The sequence below is a fragment of the Rhinatrema bivittatum genome, chromosome 3, assembly GCF_901001135.1.
Source record: "Rhinatrema bivittatum chromosome 3, aRhiBiv1.1, whole genome shotgun sequence".
In the NCBI taxonomy this organism is placed as follows: Eukaryota; Metazoa; Chordata; class Amphibia; order Gymnophiona; family Rhinatrematidae; genus Rhinatrema; species Rhinatrema bivittatum.
Window position 1 is genome coordinate 122,732,338 of NC_042617.1, and position 24,109 is coordinate 122,756,446.

The following is a 24,109-nucleotide window of genomic DNA, read 5'->3' on the forward strand; positions in this document are numbered from 1 at the left end:
CAGGAAACAGACACCTGGTAGGATGGGTGTCCTAGATGAAGGAAAGCATGGCTTACCCTTGAATCACTCGCTCCCAGGAATGTCCCCCGAGAATTCCATGAGTAACAGCAGCCTTGGGTGGGATGCCGAGTCCATCTGCCTACACTAAGGAAAACAAAATTATCAGGTAAGTAATTTCTCCATTTCCTAGTGTGTAGCAGATTGACTCAGGACCAATGGGATGTATAAAAGCTACTGCCGAACCGGGTGGGAGGCTGCCCGTGACCCACTTAGTACTGCCCTTGCAAATGCTGTGTCCTCCCGAGCGTGAACATCCAGGCCTTAAAACCTAGAGAAGGTGTGGATGGAGGACCATGTCTCCGCCCTGCAGATCTCGGTGGGTGACAGCATCTTGGTTTCTGCCCAGGACGCTGCCTGGGCTCTAGTAGAATGGGCCTAGACTTGTAGGTGCGGCGGCTTGCCTGCTTCTACATAGGCCGCCTTGATGACTTCTTTGATCCAGCGAGCGATGGTTGCTCGCGAGACCACTTCCCCTTGCCTCTTCCCGCTGTGAAGGACAAATAGGTGGTCTGTTTTTCGTACGGGTTCCGACATTTCCAGGTATCTGGATAGGAGTCTGCTGATGTTGAGGTGGTGTAAACTTCAAGCCTCTTCCGAATTCTTAGGCTCGTCCTGCGATGGTTTGGTTGATATGGTAGTGAGACACCACTTTGAGGAGGAATGAGGGGACCATGCAGAGCTGGATGGTTCCTGGGGTGAGCCTGAGAAACAGCTCACGGCAGGACAGTGCGTGTAGCTCGGATATATGACGGGCTGAACAAACTGAAGACAGCCTTCCTGCTGGCAATGTTAAATAGTCGGAGAACAGGCTACGGCGAGGTCTGAAAGAAGCTCCTGCTAAGAAATCTAGGAACAGGTTGAGATTCCAAAGAGGTACCGGCCACATTAGGGGTGGTCAGATGTGCTTGACTCCTTTCAGGAAGCGGGAAACATCCGGGTGAGAGGCTATGCTGTGACTCTCGCTCTTGGTTCCGTTCCGTAGCGTGACAATGCAGCCACCTGTACCTTAAAGGAGTTGAGGGACAAGCCCTTCTGTAGGAATTCGAGGACTGCAGGAATTTTGACTGAGCGTGGTCCTTGCACCAGGCTTCGCATACTCTCCAAATCCTTATGTATGTTAGAGATGTGGAGAACTTGCGTGCTTGGAGTAGGGTGTCAATTACAGCCGCCGAGTATCCGCTCTCTCAGGCGAGCCCTCTCAATGGCCAGACCTGAGCTGGATCCTCATGGAGGATCGGCCCTTGTTGGAGCAGGTCTCTGTGTGGAGGTAGTGGCAGGGGGTCCCTGTCTTTGCATGTCTGCGTCCCACGGTCTTCTTGGCCAGTCCGGGGCCACAAGAAGTACTGGTCTCCTGTGTAGTTCTACCTTGTGATTGATTGCGCCCAAAAGAGGCCATGGCGGGAAGGCGTATAGCACAGGCTCCTGTGGCCAGGCCTGTACCAGGGTATCGATCCCCTGGGACTGGGGTTCCTGCCTGCAGCTGAAGTAACTGGGCACTTGGGGAACACCAACCATGGACCTTCTAGCAAACCGGTCCAATGCCATCTATCAGTTGGAACGCTGCGGACTCAGCTTCCATTCTCCTGGGTCAAGATTTTCTCTGCTGAAGTAATCCGCCATGATGTTCTCTTTCCCGGCGATGTGGATGGCAGAGATCTCCTGGCGATTCATTTCCGCCCACGACATTAGGGGGGTCTATTTCCAGAGACACCTGTTGGCTTCTGGTTCCTCCCTGACGGTTGATGTAGGCCACTGTTGTGGCATTGTCAGACATTACTCTGACCGCTTTGTCTCAGTCTGTGACCAAACCGTAAGCAGGCTAGTCTGACTGACCGGGCTTCTAGGCGATTGCTGTTCCATCCCGACTCTTCTGCGATCCACTGCCCTAGGGCAGTTAGCTCTTCGCAGTGTGCTCCCCACCCTCATAGGCTAGCTTCCATGGTGAGCAAGATCCAGGTTGGTGAGGATAGTCTTGTTCCCTGGCTCAGGTGGCCATCTTGTAGCCACCATCATAGCTGGGTCCGAACTCTGCCTGGGAGCTGCAGACGTACGGTGTAGTTCTGGGACAGTGGATTCCATCGCGATAGAAGTGAGCACTGTAGGGGTCTCATGTGAGCTCGAGCCCATGGTACTACTTCCAGTGTGGATGCCATGAGAGCGAGGACTTGTAGGTAATCCCATGCTGTGGGGTGAAGTTCGCTCAGCAGGGCTTATAATTGGTTCCTCAGTTTTGATCTCCTTGTCTGTGTCAGAATGACCTTGTCCTCTTTGGTGCTGAATCGGACTCCTAAGTATTCCAGAGACTGTGAGGGCTGCAGACAGTTCTTGTTTGTGTTGACCACCCATCCGAGGCTCTCCAGTAGAGTTTTGACTCTGTTGGTTGCCTGGTGGCTTTCCTCTGGGGATTTCGCCCTGATCAGTCAATAGTCTAGGTAAGGGTGTACGAGGATTCCTTCCTTTCTCAGTGTTGCCGCCACCACCAATATGATCTTGGTGAACGTCCAGGGTGCTGTGGCTAACCTGAAGGGTAGTGCCTGGAACTGGTAGTGAAGGTCCAGGATTTTGAAAATTAGGAAGTGCTGATGTTCTTGATGGATCGGAACGTGTAGGTAGGCTTCTGACAGATCTAGGGATGTGAGGAACTCTCCCGGTTGTATCGCCTTTATTACAGAGCGTAGGGTTTCCATGCGGAAGCGGGGAATCCTCAGGTGACTGTTGACTGACTTGAGGTCCAGGATGGGCATGAACATCCCCTCTTTCTTGGGGGACAATAAAATAAATGGAATAATGCCCAGTATTTATTTCTTGTGGAGGTACTGGGGTTACGGCCTTGAGGACCAGAAATCTGGTCAGTGTAGTTTCCACTGCCACCCTCTTGGAGGGGTCTTGGCAGGGGGATTCCATGAACTTGTCTGGAGGAAATCCAGGTAGTACCCCTCTCGAATGATGGTTAGGACCCACTTGTCCTAAGTTATCTCGACCCATCTTTGGTAGAATAGGGTAAGTCTGTCCCCTATGGCTTCTGCCTTTGGACGGGTCGGCTGATTCTCATTGAGGGGTATGGCTGGGGCCTGGACCAGAGCTGGTTCCCCTTTTGTTGTGCTTGTTCCGAAAGGACTTGTTCCTGCCTGTAGGACGAGGTGGTTGATAAGTGTTTCTGTATGGATTGAAGCGCTGTGAAGCTCTGCCCCTCGAGGATCGGGGGGGAAGGGTCGCTGGCTTCTCTTATTCCTGTCCTCCGGTAGCCGCAGCAGTGGGGACTCGCCCCATTTGTTAGCCAGTTTATCTAGTTCACTGCCGAACAGGAGGGATCCCTTGAAGGGCATCCTTGTGAGTCTTTGTTTTGGAAGATGCGTCGGCCGACCAGCTTCGGCACCAGAGTTGTCTCCTGGCTGCCACAGCTGATGACACTCCTCTAGCTGCAGTGCACACCATATTGGAAGCAGCATCCACGAGGAATAATACTGCTGGTTCCATGGCTTTCCCAGGAGTATTGCTCTTGGTCTGTAATAGGCAGGCACATGTCACCACGGTGCAGCAGGCCGCTATTTGTAGGGACATAGCGGCGACATCAAAGGACTGTTTAAGGATGGATTCCAGATGTCTGTCTTGAGCATCTTTGAGGGCTGCACCTCCCTCCATTGGGATAGTAGTGTGCTTCGAGACCGTGCAGACCATGGCATCCACTTTTGGGCATGTCAGAAGGTCTTTGGCTGCCAGGTCCAGAGGATACATGGCTGCCATAGCCAGTCCCCCTTTGAATGTAGACTCTGGAGCAATCCATTCCAGGTCAATTAGCTGTTGAATGGCTTGTAACAGAGGGAAATGGCGGGAGGTCTGCCTGAGTCCATCTAGCAGGGTATTCGTCTTGGGCTCCCCCAAGGCACTTGTGCCCGGGATAGCAAGCTCCTTCAGGCTGTGGGTGACCAGGTCTGGAAGTTCGTCCTTGGTGAAGAAGCGTCTCATGGTCCGGTGAGGCTCTGTACCCGGAGGGAATTCCCCCTCCTCCAGGGGCTCTGATTCCTCCTCAGAGTTGTCCGTGTCAACATAGGTGGGGCTTCTGGGCAGTGGATTCACTTCTGTGGGCCTAGATGGGCCCGGGGTGTAAAGGTCCTTTGGTGAAGACTGTTATCGGAGGCGCCGTCTGCATGTGGACGAAGGTGTGCAGGCCTTTGAAGAATTCCACCCAGGAGATAGACGCTGGGTCCAAGTTAGGAGGTGCTGTGTCTCTGGGGGGCCCCATTTGAGGGAGGGTCCTGCTGGGATTTGCTAGGTCCGGGGTACTTATTGAGGCACTAGCACTCAGTCTTGGCTGGGGCTGGCCCTGGGCTGGATCCCCCAGGTCTTCCTCGCACTGGATACACAGGGCGTTGGCCTCTTCGTGTTGTGCGGCTCTGATGTAGCATGCTGGGCAGGGGCTCTGAGCCTTGAGCTCCTTTTCCAATGGTGCCATAGATGTAGGCGCGTAAAATCTGTTATGCGCTCCGGTGCGTCGACTGTACATGCGTGGAATTAGTGTGCGCTTAGGATGTGCGCCCAAGTCGTAGATATGCGCCCGGCACAGTGAGCGTGTTATGCGCGTAACTTGTGCGCACGGTAGTTGAACGTGCGATGTGCGAAAAGTAATCTGTGTGCAGATTGAGGCGGCGAACAGGGCCAAAAGGCGACTGCGACCACGCGGACAAGGTGGCGACCACATCAGAGGGTCTCCACGTGGGAGGACCCTTGGAACTAACCGGGGCCTAGCCCTGCTAGGGCGGATCAACCCAGTGACACCAGTCCTGGTCGGCAACCTGTGTGAAGATTTCTACCTTGTCTCGTTGCTTCCCGGTTTCGTTCTGGGTGGTCTCTGGCTGCGGGGGGGGAATACCTTCACCACCGTGCTCGAGGTTCCGGGCACGGCTGAGAGGCAGCCGCACCCCGATTGGCCGCCCCGCCAAGGTTGGCCGCCGGACCGAGGCTCACCTCCAAGGGATCATGGAAATCACCTCGGGAATTCTCAACTGAGGGAGGGACCCGAGGGTGTCACCGCCGGAGAGCGGGACTCGTCCATAGAGGTAAAATTTCTTCTTGTTTCGGGTTCTCTCAGTTAAATTTACTCTAACGCTGTGAGAGCGTGCAGGTAGTCCCTAACTGCTATGGAGATGGAAAATACTGAAGAGCTGCACTTCCTGCAGGGGTATATGTACTAGAGCTGACATCAGATTGAAATCTGATCCGTCTCCAACTGCTATCAGGAGTACACTATATCCATTGGTCCTGAGTCCATCTGCTACATGCTAGGAAATGTTTACTTTTATTTAAAGCATGGGATGGCACATATTTTCGAAACATGGTTCTGTGTTGGGGGGGGACTGTGTAAAGCTTCTGTCTAATCTGCAGCGCTATCCCGTGCTTTAAATAAGAGGGAAAATTTCTGCAGTTTCTGATAGTGGTGGACTTTTGAACTCTGATAACCTTCCTCGAGCAAGGGGGTGGTAATCACCACCATTGTACAGAGCTGCATATGTTTAGTAGCGCTATAAAAATGGTAAGCATCAGCAGAAACATTGTAATAACGATCCTACCTCCCTACAATGAAATACAAGTTAGAAAGGTTTCTGTCTCTTTACCATTTTTAACTTGATGTTCTAAATCACATTCTTTTTTCCTTACTCCCAAATAGAAAGCCTTTACAATTACTGGCATACATTTCTCAGATATTTTTAAAACTTGATTTAAGTAGCTCTTAAACAACTCAATAGGATCCATTTTTCTTATCACTGGGAAATTATTAATTCTTAAATTTAAAGATCTAACTGTATTTTCTAAGTTTTCCAGTCTTAAATCTACTTCATTCTCCTTTACCATCTGATGACATTGAATTTTTTCAACCTGGAGTATCCTTTTATCCATGACTTTCATTTCTTCTCTTTGTTTTCCCAGCTCTGTTGTATGTTGAGCTAGTGAGTTAGAAGTTTTAATAGCTACTTCCGTCAATTTATTTAAAGAAACATCTAACTTTTCCATGTAATTCCATAAGCTCTCTAATGTTACATTTACAGGTTTACTTGGTAAAGTATCCATTTTAATTATCACTTCAATCTTTTCTTTATTGCTATTGATAGGGTCAACATTTCTTGGCGTACTAAATTCCCTCGGAATTTGTGTAAAGTTTTCCAACATTTCCATTGATTTTTCGTCACGTTTTTCCTGGTCAATGGGGTTCATTTTCTCAATTTGTTTTTCCAATCCCTCTCTAAAATCCACAGAGCTCACATTTTCCTCTGATAAACCACTCGGGTTTTCTGGGGAGAATCCTTCCCCTTTCCCAGGTGGAGATGGAGGAACCGGCGCCCCAGGGCTCAATGATATTTCAGTGGCCAAGGAGGTAGTACTCCGTTCCAGTGCTATCCCTCCAGCGGCCTGCCCTACCGGGGTATTCAATGGGTCTAACCAATCCAGCACAGTTTTTTGTCCAGTAAAAGTATCAGCCACATCACTTGAAGGCTTTATTTTCGCCTTCCTTTTCGTGTGTGGCATTTTAAACGATAGTAAACCAGGAATCTAATCAGGGACAAACTTGTGTTGGAGGTTCGATGTATGTTTACTTAAGAAGGATCCACTTTGGAGATCGTGGGGAGAGATAGAATAAATTCAGTCCTACCTGGAGGCGCGCCGTTGTACCAGGGATTTATATCCGTAGCCAATAAAGCAGGAAATATGTCCAATACAACTAGGTTAGCTTATCCCGGCGAATCTCGGCGAAGTCCGGCAAAGTCCTTCTCGACAGTGCGCCCCTTTAGCGCGCGCGGCTTAAGCAGCGCGCCGGCGTCGTCTGCGCGCCGCTATAGGTTCTCTTAAGTAGGCAGGACTTCCGGGTTCGCCCCTAGTACATGCCCCTCCGGCGTCAACAGGAAAAAATCACAGCTGCAGATGGTTTCAGGCTCCGTTCGGGCAGCACTCTCCTACCCTCGGGCTCAAGCAGCTGCAATGAAGGTAAACGTCCACTCTTCTCACGAGATAGAAGTTGGGGAAAATTCCATAGATTTATCTGACCTCCTACAAAAATCTCAGGAGGATATTGAAATAAAAACAAGGGAAACCCTTTTAGTGCAATTTGCTTTTGCTTCAGATAGGGACAACACAATGAGATTTTTCTTTCGTAATAGACTCCTAACTTTTTACGGTCAAAAGGTGTGGGTTTTCCCAGATCTTGTTAAAAATACCCAAATTCGTAGGAGGAACTTCCTACAATATAGGAAAACAGTGCAAGAAAAAGGGGGGAATTTTACATTGAAGTATCCCTGTAAATGCATTATTAAATTGGAAGGGAAAATCTATGTATTCCATGATCCACAGGGTCTCAAAGATCTCCTCGTGATTAATGACCAGCAAGATAAAATTAGGTCTTAGACAGATGTATATTTTCACTGTTATGTCTTTTTTATCCTTATTACCGTTCAATATTTTGAAGTATCCACTTTATTTCCTTAAAATATCTTGAATGAAAGATGAAAGATAAAGATGTTTCAAGAAATTGTAATTTGATATGTATTTAATTCTGACATTCAAGACAATTTTCCAATGTAAGTTTGTTTATTGTATTAAAGATGAAAGCAATAAATAAAGAATTAAAAAAAAAAGAAAGGTTTCTGTCCTGGAGCCTACTGAAGCAATTTGTAAATGTGTATACAGGATATGGATTTTTCAGACAAAACAGTAACCCTTGGAATGATTTATAATGGATACTGTGTAATAAAACATGCAAACCTAATGGCTGATAAGATATATATTTCATAGAGTTGAAACACATGGTTATTTTTGTGGACAGTTATTTGCTGGCTGTTTTCTGGTATTTGAAATATGCTTCCACAATTACTTTGCATTACTTGAAATATAGCTGTTATGTGTACACACTACTGCTTTCAATAAAGTATTTTGCCAAAAAAAACATTTTCTCATTTATGTTTGAGAACTGTAAGAGACTTGCATAAAGGTTTTTCATTAAGGGTTAGGAGTAAGCCATCCCATTCCCCCTGGCGACCTCTTTTCATTATTATTTATATATTTCCTAAATGGAAGCTTTTAAGGAATTCAAAGCCACTAGGCCCAGCTCTTTTTATTGCTTCAACCATGAGGTGAGAGGAAGATTATATTTTGAATATGCAAATAAGTAGTAGACTCTGTTGAAGCTTTGATGGTTAATACTACTGCTCACAAGTTTCAAGCTTGTACTAATTCAATTTCTTTTTGTGTATGTTAGCATGTGTCCAGTGTTTATCACCTTGAAGATGAAAGACAGTACTCAAGCCAGAGCATTTCTTCTTTAGAAACCCCCTCCCACCAGACAGACACACAGACACTTCACATGGCCAATGAACAGAGACTGGGTGTCCATCCTTCCCCCCACATGCACATCTGAAGGCTTTCGCATCACTTTTTATAGTATTCTGGCAGCCGTTGTAAAGGTGACGACACAATCATACACATGAAGAGAAAGATAACCAGTAATAAATCTAAAGTTCTGATGGATATCTTTAAGGATAAAGTTCAGTTTGACTTGTTATGCCACGTCTTGGCATCTGCTTTTGTTTTGTCTGTTGACTCCTTATAATATACCTGAATTTCATCTTATAGCCTGGAAAATTAAAATTCTCATAAAACAGAGAAAAAGTTTAAAGAATGTTTTCATTTTAAACCCAGTCTTTAAATATAACAGGCACAAAATAGTTAAATCAAGTTTTGGTAACTTTAATTAAAAAATAACGGTTAACTTTATTAAACATATGTCAATTTAAATTACAGCAGATTTAAAATGTTTTCAATATTTTAACACTGTACAAAATAAAATGCTGCACAAGTTATTCAAGAAACTGTTTTGGTCTTCCATCTCAATAAATAAAAACACACAGGCACTTCTACATAGATTCACAGGAAGCAGTCAATATTATGAATTATACAGAGTGAAAATATGGCAAGAAAGAAAAATTCAGGTAAGAAGAGTATTTAAATTACCACAAAAAAATATTTAAAAACCTATTATTGATGGTGAACAGCATATTTTTAGCTTTCTGTTCAAATCTCTAGAAATGAGTGGAACCCAGATTTTACAAGTCATATGTAAATGAAGGTCTTTATTGATAAACAGAAATGTATGGGTGTGACTTGAAGGTCCCAGTGGCTGACAGCATCCTTACATGGGAGACCAGGGTTTGGAAATGATCCTGTAACTCCTATGGCTTTTACGACAGGCAGGGCTGCAAATATTGTGGTACTAGCTTTTTCTGGCCTCCTTGTGAGAAGGAAAAAAAAGGTCTACCATCATGAGTGCTATTAGTCAAATAAAAAAAAAGTGGCAGTGGAGGAGGCAGAAGTCAACTCCTAAGGTAAGCTGTCTTCCAAAAAATTAATGGATAAAGATAACCAGATTGCTTAGGACTACAGAGAGGACAAAATCAATGGCATCACCCCCCAGATTCACAACTATTCAAGATCTTTTCATAATAGGTTTGTTTCAGTTAACCAGAGAATGCCTACGCATGGCGAGAGGGGAAGAGAAAGTGTGCAAAGGTTCCTGCAAAAGTAAAAGTTAACTGAGAGTTAGCCACAGCAGAGAACAAAATTATAGGAGGCCCAAAGACAAAAAAGTGGTGATGCACTTGTCAGTGTATGCTTTGGAGTAAGCTTTCCAAGATGTGCACTTAATCTCAGTAACAACTGTAGCTCTCTGGATTCTTAAGCTGCTAGAATTTAGGTAGGTCATGAAGATGAGGTAGCATAACTTGAAAGCAAATGGCTGTCAAATAACCAATATTAATGGCTTTGACAACAGGCGTATTTAACTTTTAGCCACAGAGGCCTTGGGAAAAAAGACAGGTAGAACAGTCTCTTAGTGGCCAATGGGCTAAAGTACCCAACAAGACAAATGACCTATATAAAGAAAATATCAAGTGCCACCTACTCTTTAAAATATCTGCCTCATCTACTTAAGGTCTCTTATCTTTCCTTAAAACATTAATTAAGCAACTAACAAAATGAAGAAAACCTAGGTAATATACTTAGCGTGTCTTGCTTTCTCTGAATTCTTCTTAAACTGTTAGGAATCAGGCCACCAAATGAGTGCTTTGAGCAATACCAACTATTGACTGCCTTCCAAATCACTGAGGAGTTAAACAAAACAAAAAAAAAACCCCCACGCAAGAAATGAGTCTACTCTACTGCCTTGAATTTTCTTGATGCCTAATTGTTTACCTGCCTTCCAATTTTAGCCTTTTTAAAAATCAGACCAGGAGAAAAATATTTCCCTCAATCTTGCTGCAACATTTGTTTCAGTAGAAAAAAAAAGAAAAAAAAAAAAAAAAGGTATACAAACAGAAAAGGAAAATGGCTTGGGGAAATGCCCTCACTGTGCTGATTTGACATTTGCCAGCCAGTAGAATCATGTTTCACATAGTCCATTCCACTGCATTAGGAGCAGATTTTCAGCATAAGCTATTCCTGAGCATTAATATACATTTCAGCATTTCAAAGTTTGATCTTTGCTTCAAACGTCACAGTGTGACTTCAACAAAACTGCATTCTTTCATGTGGCATCTTTAATTCACCAATGCTAATTAAACATGACTTAATCTGAGTGATAAATACTATTTTCAGGTTTTTTTTTCTTTTTTTAAACATCCTATGTAACATAGTAAAATTTATATTTCATTAAGCCAGGTAACTCACACTAGCGCTCCCATTACCAGAACTCAAAAATATAATAGAATATGGTGATGGGATTTATTAACTTCAGACACCAGAAGATGAATCACATTTTAAAACCTCATTTTAGACTGTATATGTGAGGAAGCAAGGCCTCTAATGAAGAACAGGTCACATCATGCTATAATCTCAATAAAAGTACCATTGTACGAATGCAGATTTTTGAAGTAACACATGACAGTCTGTAGCCAACTCAGATTAACAATATGAGATATTGCAAATGACAGATTAGGAAGAGAGAAAATACATACAGAGGAAGTTGCAATGTTTTATCAAGGGAATTCCAATCATAAATAGGAAGAGTCTTTGGAGAAAATGTTGTACAATCTGCCAGGTTTATCAAGAGGAAAAAATACATAGCTTTTGATAAATACACTTTAGATCTTTTAACAGTTTAAATGTGGATCTTGCAACTGTGACCAAATTTTAATCATTTCTTGAGGTTTTCTGCTATGCACTAGCATTAAGTTTGTATAAGAACAAATGTTGTTTTTCTGTTTCTCTTCTATGTCAAATGTTTTGAAACCTTTATGTTTTTCTGGAGCAAGCCCAAGTTTCTGAAGGCACATTCCTGTATAAACATCATCAATAGGATACAAGAGGACCTGGTCAGTTATTTTGTACAGTCGCAATGCTAGATTGCCAGAATAAAGAAATCCTCCACCCCCTGCGTATGGAGGGTAAGATCCTGTATATATACTTTCTGGGATATAGTACTTCAGTTTTTTGTCTCTATGAGGTCCAGCATCTTTGATCACATCACCTATAAATAAATCTTTGGCTTTATCCTTTGTTAAACTCTTCAAGTAATCCAGGATCTGATGGGTATTTACAAAGACATCATCATCTCCTTTAAAAATAAACTGGACATCTGCACAGGAATGGCTAACCCACTTAAGGAATAGTACCTCCTTCAGTGTTAAGTTGAAGAATGTGTCCCTGTAATTCCAAAGAAGAAGGTCTTGATGGGTTTCACTCTCATATCTCAACATGTCTGAAAGGTCAGGGAAGTTATCCTCCGAAGGAGTCTGCCCCAGCAAAAATACCCTCACAACAGATAGGTCACCAACTTTCAGTTCTTGTCCCCACGATTCCCTAATTGCTTGTCTTCTATCAAAATGTGGTGTTAGTGACTTGATTGCAAGCAACAGAAAAGGTTTTTGCTGGCATTTATTTTGCTGGTCCACCAATAATGAATAATTCCTACATCTCAGGTAGAATAGGAAGTCTTTAAATCTGGTTGGCAAGTTTTCAAAATCTTTTATCTCAGAAATTACTGTAGTATCCATATCACAAATGTTCAAAAGACTAGTATTGTTAACCAAATTCTCTTCAACAGTCATGTTGGATAATAAAGTCAAAATAGGATTGTATAAGCTTTCCAGCTTCTGTTGATGTCTATTCCAATAAGCAGCCAATGGAGTGTATTTCCTCCAGAATTTGCCCTGGGGCATTATAACTCGTCCTTTTTCATTTTTGTCTCGACCATCACCTCTCGAGACCTCCACAATGACATAAATAAAGAAATTTACCATCATTAGAATTAGCAGCAATTTTAATCTTCTGCGTCCAACACTCATTTCTCATACCTAAACAAAAGGAAAAAAAATTGTTAGAAATAACATAAATCTTGCAGGAAAGCTATCAATATGAATAAACACTAAAAATGCAGCAAGGGGCTTTTACTCACAACAGAAATGTGATAAACCATGTATTTTCCATAACTGGCCAAATATACCTAAGCATATACAAAAGAAGTTAAAGAACAAAGTAATAGGACATGAAGTGAAATACCTGAAGTACTCTTAGAAAAGTAAGCAAAAAGTAGTACCAAATTACATTTTACCAAAGTATTTACTAAATTTACATCTACTTTTAACTTATAAAATAATTTGGTACTACAGAAACTTCTGGTGGCTTAAACTTTGTATACTGCTATGGAGGCGACCAAGTTGCAATCCACTTGAATATATTTTTAGTGGTCAAGTCAATTAAGTAAACTGGCAAGCTGAGTTCAGTTTCTACATAGGCCCTGTATCTCAAGGGCTATGGGACCAAGCATCAAAAGGCACCTGTGAGGCTGCATATAGTTTTAACAATGTAATTCTACTGGTAGTAGTGGAACTGAAGAAAAAAAAAAAAATCAGATCACAGTATATCAGTAAAGCAACACTATAAGATATCAGGTGCTTAATAATGTCTATGGAAAACATTTGAGGACGACTGATCATCCCCCAGGGGTCATAGGGACCCTCATCCTCACTGAATGCCACAGGAGGTGGGGGCCCTGGGTGCTCTGCCTACATCCAGAGCTACAGGCACTGATGGAACTGGATGGGGGGGGACGGGGGGGGGACGGACTATAGGCCTCAGCGTCTCCTGTGACCTTGGTAGAACTTCCTCAGAGGACATTGTGACTACCACTGTACTGATAGAAGTTGGCCTCTGTGCCCTGCTGGGCATTGGTGCCATCCTGGGAACTGATGCTAGCTGGGTCGGCAACGCACCGATAAGCACACTGAACTTCTCCAGAAGTGGTACCAGCTCTGATGCAATCGATACCACGGGACTGAAGCCCTGTAGCACCTGGGAGGAAGGAGGGGTGGTCAGATCTTCCTTAGAACTGTGAAGGGGGGGGGGGGGGGGGGAGGATCAGTGGCTGGCACAGGACCAGTGGAGACCGTCGCAGACCCCGGGTATCGATGGAGGATGGGCGCTCAACATTGGGTCCCCTTTGGGGGATCACGGTAGGAGCCAGTGCATCCCCGTGCATCAATGGGGACCCATGCCGGTACTTCTTAGGCTTCCCTTGATGCTTGGCCTGGGCCTTCCTGTTGCAGAGGACGACAAACCCAGAATCCTCGGACCAAAGGAGATAGACTATGGTTAGTCTCCTGTGCCACTGGCGACTTCGACGGAACTGATGGTTCAGCCGATGTCAATGGTCTGGTGTCCATCGGTGCGACTCAGAGGTCCTTCAATGCCGATGGTGCAGACTTCGACCCGAAAAGCTGATCCATCTTGTCAAATCATAGTTGTCTCTCTTTGGGATCATCTGGGCACATAAGCAGCAACCCCCGATGTGATGCCCCCAAGCAGAGGCATCGAGAGGGACCAGGTGACACACCTGAAGAAATGTGAAAAACAAAGTTTTCCACCAGGCAAAAGCTTTTTAGAACTCAAACTGCAAGGCTCATAGTTCTATAGGGGGGGGGGGGGGGGGGGGGGGGGGGGAGGGAAGAGACTGAAGAGGGACCCCACGTGGATGTGTGGTATAAGACATGCTGGCATGTTCAGTGTGCCTAAAAGTTTTTCACGTCAGGCTCCATCTGATGTCACCCATGTGTGAGAACTACCATCCTGCTTGTCCTCTTAAGAAATAAAATTTTATTGGTTAAAGAGCATGGGACAAGAATAGAATATCCTGGTCATAAGAAAAGGAGGACAAAACAAGTAGGGTCTGTGATATTGCAGGGTATACAGAAAATGAGCTGATTAGAAAGACTACAAAGTCCATTTGTCATCAGTTATGTTTCACTTCTCTTTTGTATTAAAAACGGAAACATTACCAACTAGAAACTACCCAAATATTCTAGGCCTCAACATAATGGCCATCAGTTTTCAGTTATTTAAGCAAAGAAATTTCCATTTTTGAATCCTGCATTCAGTCATTTTCTTCTAGGTCCCAGCATGCTCTAGGTACCATATCATTGTGGAGACATCAGATTACAAATACACAGGCAAATAAATAAAGGAGAACATTCCGGCTGTTGTAACTCAAAAGATGGAGATGGACAAAACAAGTGCTGCATGGCTCTTACCATCTTCATGCAGTTCCAGCAGCAGATAGAGGACTGGTCTCACTATACCCATTCCTATTATTACTCAGGCCAGTTGAAATGCCCTATCCTCTACTTTAGGTGAACTGGTGGTTTCAGACTAGATCCATGTTGACATGCCTACAACACAACAAACCATTATAATTTGGAACTAGCTGGCACCACTGTAGACAGGTTCAGCAAAGGGAACAAAAATACTATATAGCTATGAAGAATAAGGGTCAGGGGTGGAGTATGGTGGTGGCGATTGAGGGAGACACTTAGTGAATGTTAATGAAACAGTGTTTCATTTCATAAGAGAAATGACAAACAAGTATCTGTTTTCCAAATCATTTTAAATGACTGCATAATCTATCTGTATATGCTTAATATTCCATGTTTTCCAAAAATAAGGCACAAGGCGTATTACAAGAAGAAATGTTAAATAAATATGTACTGTATACTTTATTTTTAATTTTTATATATCGATGATCCTGTATAGAATACATATCGCACCGGTTTACAGAGAACTGAACTGTCGCCTCAGGGGCGGATACATTGAAACAAGGTTGAAATTAAACTTACAGAGAACAAGTGGAATGCAATTCAAAACATGATTAGTTAAAATAAAGTACAAATCAAAACATATTTACAATGGGATTGGTGGGCCAGCTGCTGTAAGGCTCGATTCATCAGCTCTTAGCTCTCAGGGAACGCTTGGCTAAATAGCCAAGTCTTTAGCTTCTTTTTGAAATCTAAGAGGCAGGGTTCTTGTCGGAGGTCCGGAGGGAGCGAGTTCCAAGGTGAGGGAACTCGCTCCCTCATAATGAGGAAAAGAGTTCCCTCATTATGAGGGAGCGAATCATACATAATGAGGGAGCGAATCTATAAGACAATTATATAGTTCAGAATGAGGTTGAGAATATGTAAATGCATACTGGCAAGGTACATTAACATTAAAGAGGACAAGGCTCCTACTTTGACTATAAGGAATGGATATTTAAGGGAGAGGGTGAAGAAGAAGTAGTATATGGTGTGGGGTTAGTTGGAAGTTTGACTATGGAGGCTAGCACTCGCTATAGTTTAGGAGGACTGGTCTTAATGAAGACAGAAGAACTTGTTTTGCATTGCTACTGCCCATGCTATACCTGCTGTGTATAAATGAAGGCTTTGGGTTTCTATGTCAGACACCTTAAGCCTCATTTATCAACAGGTATAGCATGGGTAGCTGCAATACAAGTTTCCCCAAACCAGCCACCATTGTTTCTCAAGCTTTGGAAAGAATTTGCCTCACTTTCGGGCCGATACAGTAAAGTCCGCGGGAGAGTGGGCGAATGCCCACTCTCCTGTGCACGCGATTCAGTATGCAAATTAAGCCCAGCGGTAAAAACAGGTAAAAGGAGGCGCTAGGGACACTAGCGCATCCCTAGCGCCTCCTTTTGGACCGGAGCGGCGGCTGTCAGCGGGTTTGACAGCCGACGCCGGTTCTCGAGCCCACTGACAGCCATGGGCTTGGAAACCGGACACTAGCAAAATTGAGCGTCCGGTTTTTGACCCGCGAGCCGCCTTCAAATTTTTTTTTTTTTCCCCCTTTGGTAACTTTCGGGACCTCAGACTTAATATCGCCATGATATTAAGTCAGAGGGTGCACAGAAAAGCAGTTTTTACTGCTTTTCTGTACACTTTCCCGGTGCCTGAAGAAGTTAGCGCCTACCTTTGGGTAGGCGTTAATTTCTGAAAGTAAAATGTGCAGCTTGGCTGCACATTTTACTTTCTGAATCGTGCGGGAATACCTAATAGGACCCTCAACATGCATTTGCATGTTGCAGGTGCTATTAGGTTCAGGGGATTGGACGCGCGTTTTCGGCCCCTTACTGAATAAGGGGTAAAACGCTAGCGTGTCAAATGTGCGTCCAATCGAGGGTTAACCGTGCGCTCCGAAGGAAATATTTAGTCACAGAAAGGGTGGTGGATGCATGGAATGCCCTCCTGGAAAAGGTGGTGAAAGCAATGGGAATGAATTAAAAAATGTGGGACAAAGAGAATCCCTGCTGGTTAGAGGATTGAAATGAAGTAATGGGATAATTTCTATTACACCTATAGTTTACATTTAGGCTTGGGAGTGGCTTGCATAGAGCAGCAGTTGCTTCGCCCCTAAAAATAAATTAAAATTGCTGAGTAGTCTAGCTGGACCATTCTGGTCTTTATCTGCCATTTTACTATGTAATAAATTCACTATTTATATAAAATGTAATTGAGAGCTTACCCAATATCATTAAATATGACAGTCCTATTGTCTGGCAAAATGAGTATAGTATAGAACAGACTACAAAATCCAGTTAATTCATATATTATTCAGAAGCAAGCTTCTCAAGCTCAATCATCTGTTTATAGGAAAATGGGAAAGGTGAAAATGCATGTTTCATCAAACAATTGCACTGAAAACAGTATACAAAATCTCGTCAAACATTTCTGAAAACGGAACACCAGTTCATTTGTGAAAGGAACACACAAATTTCCTTAGGTCATTGAGTTGAGCTAAAACGCTTTTGGTCACAATGCCTAGTAGTCTGACATCAGGGAATGAAAATTCAATACAAATTGTCTGAAACACTTAGCTTCCCTTTCTGTATAAATAATGTAGCAACATGCTTTGAATAGGGCCAACTACTTTGTTGAAAAACAAAAAGGCAGGCTTCAAAGTCCACAGCAATATATTCAAAATTTGGCTTGCATAATGTATCTTGCAGAGGTCAAAGGGTTAACTGCAATTATTCCTCTAGACTGAAGACAGTAGTCATGAGGCAAATTTTGAATAGACTGTAGATTACAGATTGGCAATTACTTGCTGCATTTCAAAGGAGGATTCATGCATATTGTAATGAGGCTGATAATGATTGCCATGCCTTGGAGCCAGCCAGGCCCTGAATGCATCATTGTCCAGTTTCTACTTTTTGGTATCTTCTCAACCTTTGAATAGCATTTAAAATATTTCACCTAACCTTCCTGAATAGCTATGCGCCATAGGCTCCTTTTACCATTAAATTAAGTGAATCAACCCCTTCAAAAAAGTAAACACACAGTTAAAATATCAAAATGCTAGTCTAAAACAATTCCAGTAAAATAAGCTGCACTGTTTCCAGTGAATGATTTCGGCTGTCACCACACCTAGGTGCTCGGTGTCAAATGATAGGTAACCCCCTCCCCCGGACCTCCAAACCTCTCCCTCCCTCATCCAGTGAGGCAATTTTATACTGCAGTGAGCATGGGGGACTAAGCTTATGCTTACAGGTCCCAACCTCTATGGGCTTCTGTGACCTAGGAATTAGTTTCAGGCATACTCTACTCTATACATTTTTAGAGATAGTGATGAATCTATATTCCATCAGGAAGAGAGCAGGAAAACTCCTGTAAGCCCCAGAAAAATGAAGACTGGCTGTGGGACGCCTCCAAGTCAGGTAGGAGAAAAAAAAAAGAAAAAAGGGGGAAGCTACAATTCCCAAAATGCCAAAGGGTCCTGAAGGAGATTCTCCAAGAATAGGGAGGAAGGGAAGATTCCCAATTAACTCCAAATGAGCAGTTAATGAATGGGCCAATTCAGAGTGAAAGAAAAAAAAAAAAAAAAGAAAAAGAAGACCACACCTAGGAAGCATAAAGCAGGAGAGAACAGCAGCAGAGAGCAAATAGAAGCCAACCTTTCAAGGTAAAAACAGCTTGTCAAATTGCATGGTCCCAACTGCTGCATTTTCTTGCATAATCTGTGAAAGAAAGGAACCTTGGAGGAACAGGGAATAGCAGTATTGTGACTAAAAAAACAAACAAGCTTATAGGAGGGTGGGTGGAAAACTGGCAGACCCAACTAGGGTTTGCCAGAAAAGGACTACAAAGTAAAGCCTGTGCTGCTAATTGGCTGCTTGCACATAAAAGGTTTTTGGAGAGCTGTACAGAAAGGGCTACCAAGTAAAGCCTATGCTGCAGTGATAATTGTTTACTGGCATTTAAAAGAGCTAAAATGGAAAGAACCCTGTAACTGTGTATTATACCTTCTCTAAATCTTGTTGCCAGACAAGAGACTAGATGTCCTGTCTAACCATATCAGGGAAAGAGAGAGGTCTTTTAAGATAGCGTGGGCGAGGCAGAGGGGCTACAATTGGTGTAGCCCAGCATGAGGGATCCATATAACAAGGACCATCTGGACCACTGGCAAGGTGATTCTCCAGAACCACAGAGGTAAGGGTACCTTATCTATTTTGAGGATTAAATTCCAGGTGTGTATCCAGCAGCACGAGTCGTGGGAGAAGAAGAGTTGGGAGGGTGAGTTTATGCGTGGTACCACACTATGTGGGCTGTTTTCTTCTTATTTCAGGGACAAGATGAAATCACATATGGCAAAGTGGATGGTAGAACATGCAATATGCTGCGAGAACTTTTGGAACAGGAAAAATAGCAACTCTTGTTTCAATTTCTGGAGGAACAAGCCAAAGGCACTGAAGCCCCAAGAGAACATGGACCACCACAAAGGACTATAGGAGTTAACTCCATTTGAAGGGCTACCAGATACAGACGAGCCTGCCTAAAATGAGCACACATGTTTGGTCATTTGGGTGGGTGGTTGGTATACCGGTAGTAGGGTACCTCAAGATCAATGCGCTGTGAGGTGGTCTCATTTTTAACTGGGGAAGGTCAGGCTGCTTATAGGCATTAAGTCCAGAGTAGGCAGGAGATTAGGCGGCAATTAAAATAGTAATAGAAGATTGGGTGGGGTTAACCAAGGAGGAGTATAGGAGAATGTTTAGAGCCATGAAATATGGGAAAGGGATGCAATCAAGGGCTGGGGTCCAGCAACTTCAAGATGTGGCTAGCTGCTTGTTGGAACTTGACAGGAAAATGCTAAGATATGCTGGAGCAATATAATCAATCATTCTCCCTCTATGAGATAAGAATGTGGATAGGCAGTCAAGGGAAATACCAACAGTACCTGAATGTAATCTGCTTTGAAATGCCAAAAGGCAGAATATAAAATAAAAAGTCCTAACTTGCGGAAATTCACCTTATATAGTGAACAATCTGTGGATGGGGATAGGAGAATAAAGAAGTAGGGAGTGGGGTCTACAGAGATCAAACAAGTTTTTCCTCTGCAGGGAAGAAAATCAAAAAGGAAGACAAGATCCCCTGCCAATTCTGGACAGACCCTCTAACATCTAAATTAGCACCTTACAAGTCAAAGGAGGAAAGAAACAGGCAGTCTGGAGAGGTGTTTTCCTTGTGGGGAGGAAAGACACTTCAAATGAAAATTGTTCATATTTGGAATTGTTCTCTCAGGATAGGTGACCTCTAAAAAGTAGGTAGAATAAAGGTCAGGATAAATTGCTTACCTTGTAATAGGTGTTATCCCAGGACAGCAGGATGTAGTCCTCACATATGGGTGACATCACTGATGGAGCCCTATCGCGGGAAAACTTCTGTCAAAGTTTCTAGAAACATTTGACTGGCAGCCTGAGGCTACTGAGCATGCCATGATATGCTCTGCCACAGGGGTCTCATTCCAGTCTCATATGTAGCAATAAGCTTTAGTAAAAATAAAAGAAAAAAAAATCTGAGTCCCAACTCTGCGGGGTGGCGGGTGGGTTTCATGAGGACTACATCCTGCTGTCCTGGGATAACACCTATTACAAGGTAAGCAATTTTGCTTTATCCCAGGACAAGCAGGATGCTAGTCCTCACATATGGGTGATTAGCAAGCTAGATGCTGAGTCATTTTGTATTGAGGCAACAGCGAAGTATTGTTGGTTGTAGAAGGAGTTGGGTTTAAACTGGAAACAAGTTCTTTAAGACAGATTGTCCATAAGCTGAATCTTGTCGTCCTTGTTTGTCCAAACAGTAATGAGCTGCAAAGGTGTGAAGAGAACGCCATGTTGCTGCTTTACATATGTCAAGAATTGGCACTGAACGATAGTGTGCTACTGAAGTTGACATTGCTCTTACTGAGTGTGCCTTTGCTCGCCCTTGGAGAGGAAGGCCTGCTTTTTCATAGCAAAACTGTATGCAATCTGCTAGCCAATTGGATAGAGTATGTTTACCCACTGCTTTTCCCGGTTTGTTTGGATCATAAGAAACAAAAAGTTGATTGGATTTCCTGTGGACTGCAGTGCGGTTTAAATAAAAGGATAGAGCACGTTTACAGTCCAAGATATGTAAAGCCTGTTCTCCTCGGTGAGAATGGGGCCTTGGGAAGAAAGTGGGTAAAACTTTGGATTGGTTCAAGTGGAATTCCGTAACTACCTTGGGAAGGAATTTTGGATGTGTACGGAGAACTACTCTTATGTAGGAATTTTGTGTAGGGTGCGTATGTTACAAGTGCTTGTAACTCACTAACCCTCCTAGCTGATGTAATGGCTATGAGGAAGATAATCTTCCTTGTGAGGAATTTAAGATCACAGGAATCTATGGGTTCAAAAGGAGAACGCATGAGTCTTGTTAATACCAAATTCAGATCCCATTCTGTGACTGGTGGCCGAATTGGTGGTTTAAGCCGAGTTAAACCTCTCATAAACCTACTGACAAGAGGTTGTGTGGAGACTGGTGCATCTCCTATTTTGTTATGGAAAACCGAGATTGCACTTAAATGTACTCTTACAGATGAAGTCTGGAGACCAGAGTCTGAAAGATGGTATAAGTAGTCTAGAAGTAGTGGGGCAAGTGAAAGGATCAATATGGTTTTGCCTGCACCACAAAGTAAATCTTTTCCATTTGGAAGAATAATTCTTTCGTGTGGAAGGTTTACGTGAAGCTATAAGCACTTGGGATACATTGGTTGAAAGATTGAGTGGTTGTAAAATCAAGCTTTCAAAATCCATGCTGTCAGTGATAGGGATTGAAGGCTGGGATGGCGCAACCGACCCTGATCCTGAGTTATGAGAGTGGGAGCTACTCCCAGGCGAATGGGATACCTGACAGGTCTAGAAGTGTGGGAAACCATACTTGTCGAGGCCAAAATGGGGCTATGAGTATCATGGACCCCTTGTCCTGTTGTAGCTTCACTAGAGTTTTGGTTATGAGCGGCATCGGAGGATACGCGTATAGTAGGCCTGAGTTCCAAGGGCGAGCAAAGGCATCCTTAGCTGGCTGATTGTTCTGTGTGTGTAGAGAACAAAATTCATCCACTTTGTGATTCAGATGTGACGCAAAGAGGTCTATTGTTGGTTGTCCCCAACGTTGAAATATCCTGGTCACTACTGAGGGATCCAGGGACCATTCGTGTGGTTGGAACTGATGACTGAGTCAATCCGCTACTACATTGTGAATTCCTGCCAGATAAGTGGCCCGAAGAAACATTGAGTGGTGCAGGGCCCAGCCCCAAATCTGTGCAGCTTCCTGACAAAGGAGATATGAGCCCGTACCTCCCTGTTTGTTGATGTACCACATGGCTACTGTGTTGTCCGTTTGGATGAGAACAGTCTTGTATGAAAGGCAGTCCTTGAACGCATGCAGCGCATAACGTATAGCTCGAAGCTCCAGGAAATTGATTTGAAAAGTTGCTTCGAGTTTTGTCCAAGTCCCCTGGGTTTGGAGATTGTCTGTGTGGGCTCCCCAACCCAAGGTGGATGCATCTGTAGTTAACGTTATCTGTGGGACTAGCATGTCTATGTCTGAGGATCGGACTTTCCTGTGATTACTGAAGAAGTGGTGGACTGTGGCATTTTTGCAAGTCACTATGAAATCCACTTGAGGAAGACCTTTGGCCCACTATCATCTGAAATGCACCTTGACAGAGTTCCCATTCTCCTGGATCCAACAACTCTCTGCTGAGAGTCTGCCTGAACATTCTCCTGCCCTGCAATATGTGCTGATACTTGTAAGATTCTCTTCTGTGCAGCAGACTAGGAGACTGGTTCCTCAGACATCCCCAGGCTCTGACCCCCACCCCCCTGTTCACATACACTATTGCTGTCACAATGACAGAGCACTCTTACTGCCTTCCCCTTTACTAAGGGAAGAAGCTGCAACAGAGCTACCCTTTAGCTTGTTTATGGACCAGGTGGTCTTCTCCTTTGTGCTACCTGATCCAGACCGTGTGCTCCCCAGATTAACAGACTCGCATCCATGATGATTAAAATATCCCTGGAGGGAAGTTCCAGACGCACGTTCTTCAATGAATTCTGAGGAGTTATCCACCAAGCGATATCCTCCCTCAACACAGCAGAGAGAGGAAGACAACACTTGTAATCCTGGGATTAGAGCGATCATCATATATGTAGAGTGGCCTGCAGGAGAGGCATATGAAGAAACAGATCCATGTGGCAACCACAGAGCCCAGCAACTGAAGGTAATCCCAAACACTTGGAGCTCCTTGAACAGATCACCTCTGCACCTGTTCTTATGGCCTACTATTTTTACAACTCTTTCTGAAGTCAGGACGACATCCTATCCTCATATTAAACTGAGCTCCCAGATATTCCAAAGACTGAGAGGGAAGGTGGTTACTTTTTGTGACATTGATTACCCAGCCCAAACAGCTAAACAATTCTGTCAGAAGCACCTATACCTTCTTGATCAGATTTGGACCAGAACCAATAATCATCTAGATTGGAGGGAATCCATGGATTCCTTTCTCTCAGATATGCAGTTACCACCATCATAACCTTGGTGAAAGTTCTTGGAGTCACAGCCAAGCCAAAAAGGGAAGCGCCCTGAACTAAACATTGGTTCAGAATGCAAAACCAAAGAAACCTCTGAAGATCCTTATCAGAATGTAAAAAGATGCTTCGGACAGATCCAGACAGGCAAAATATTCACCCTCCTGAACCGTAACCTATAACTGACTGAAGAGATTACATTCTGAAATGGGAGCCTCAGAACGGCAGAGGAAAGTTCAACGCTCGATATAGGAACACCACACGAAGAGAGCATGAAGAAAGTGAAATGGTCCTTACAACGTGCATTATCTAAATTTTATTTGAACTCCACAAACATGTTGAATTAAAAAGTCCACTTAGACGAAGGTAGTGTCCCCCTTAAACAGTCATGTTTTGTCTGCGAAGCCAGCCTATTTGAATTATACTTAATGGCCCCTCCTGATGCAGCCCATGGGGGCGAAACATGGTGACCATGTTGGGGGACTATCTTTGTCTAAGTGGACTTTTTAATTCAAAAAGTCTGTGGAGTTTGAATAAAATTTAATGAATTTTGATACTACATGTTGTAAGGACCATTTCACTTTTTTTTTTTTATCTTCTCTTCCTGTGGCTGCTGTTTACTCAGTTTAGATCAAGGATTGGCCTGCAGGTGAAGTCCTCCCTTGGAACTATGAAATAGATGAAATATCATCTGCAACTTTGTGCTTTACATGGAATTGGAACCATCAGCCTTTAATAGCTGCAGCCTCTGGAGCATGACCTAAATTGCCAAGCTTTTAGTGGTTAAGGAACAAGGAGAAACCATAAAAGCATCAGGAACCAGAATGGCCAACTCTAGAGCATAACCATGTT

General features: G+C 43.7%; 1 protein-coding gene across 5 annotated transcripts in view; it reads right to left on the reverse strand.

The window, feature by feature from the left end:
* Positions 1-8,777: 8,777 nt before the first annotated feature.
* B3GNT2 (UDP-GlcNAc:betaGal beta-1,3-N-acetylglucosaminyltransferase 2) overlaps positions 8,778-24,109 on the reverse strand; it is a 78,980-nt gene continuing 63,648 nt past the window's right edge. For 4 of the 5 annotated variants that reach the window (XM_029593688.1, XM_029593685.1, XM_029593687.1 and 1 more), the window contains one exon: positions 8,778-12,392. In XM_029593688.1, coding sequence (XP_029449548.1) covers positions 11,190-12,383 — 1,194 coding nt within the window. In that variant the 5' untranslated portion in view covers positions 12,384-12,392 and the 3' untranslated portion in view covers positions 8,778-11,189. Of the gene's footprint in view, positions 12,393-14,624; positions 15,059-24,109 lie in introns of those variants that run through there. The other variant, XM_029593689.1, reaches the window with a different exon arrangement.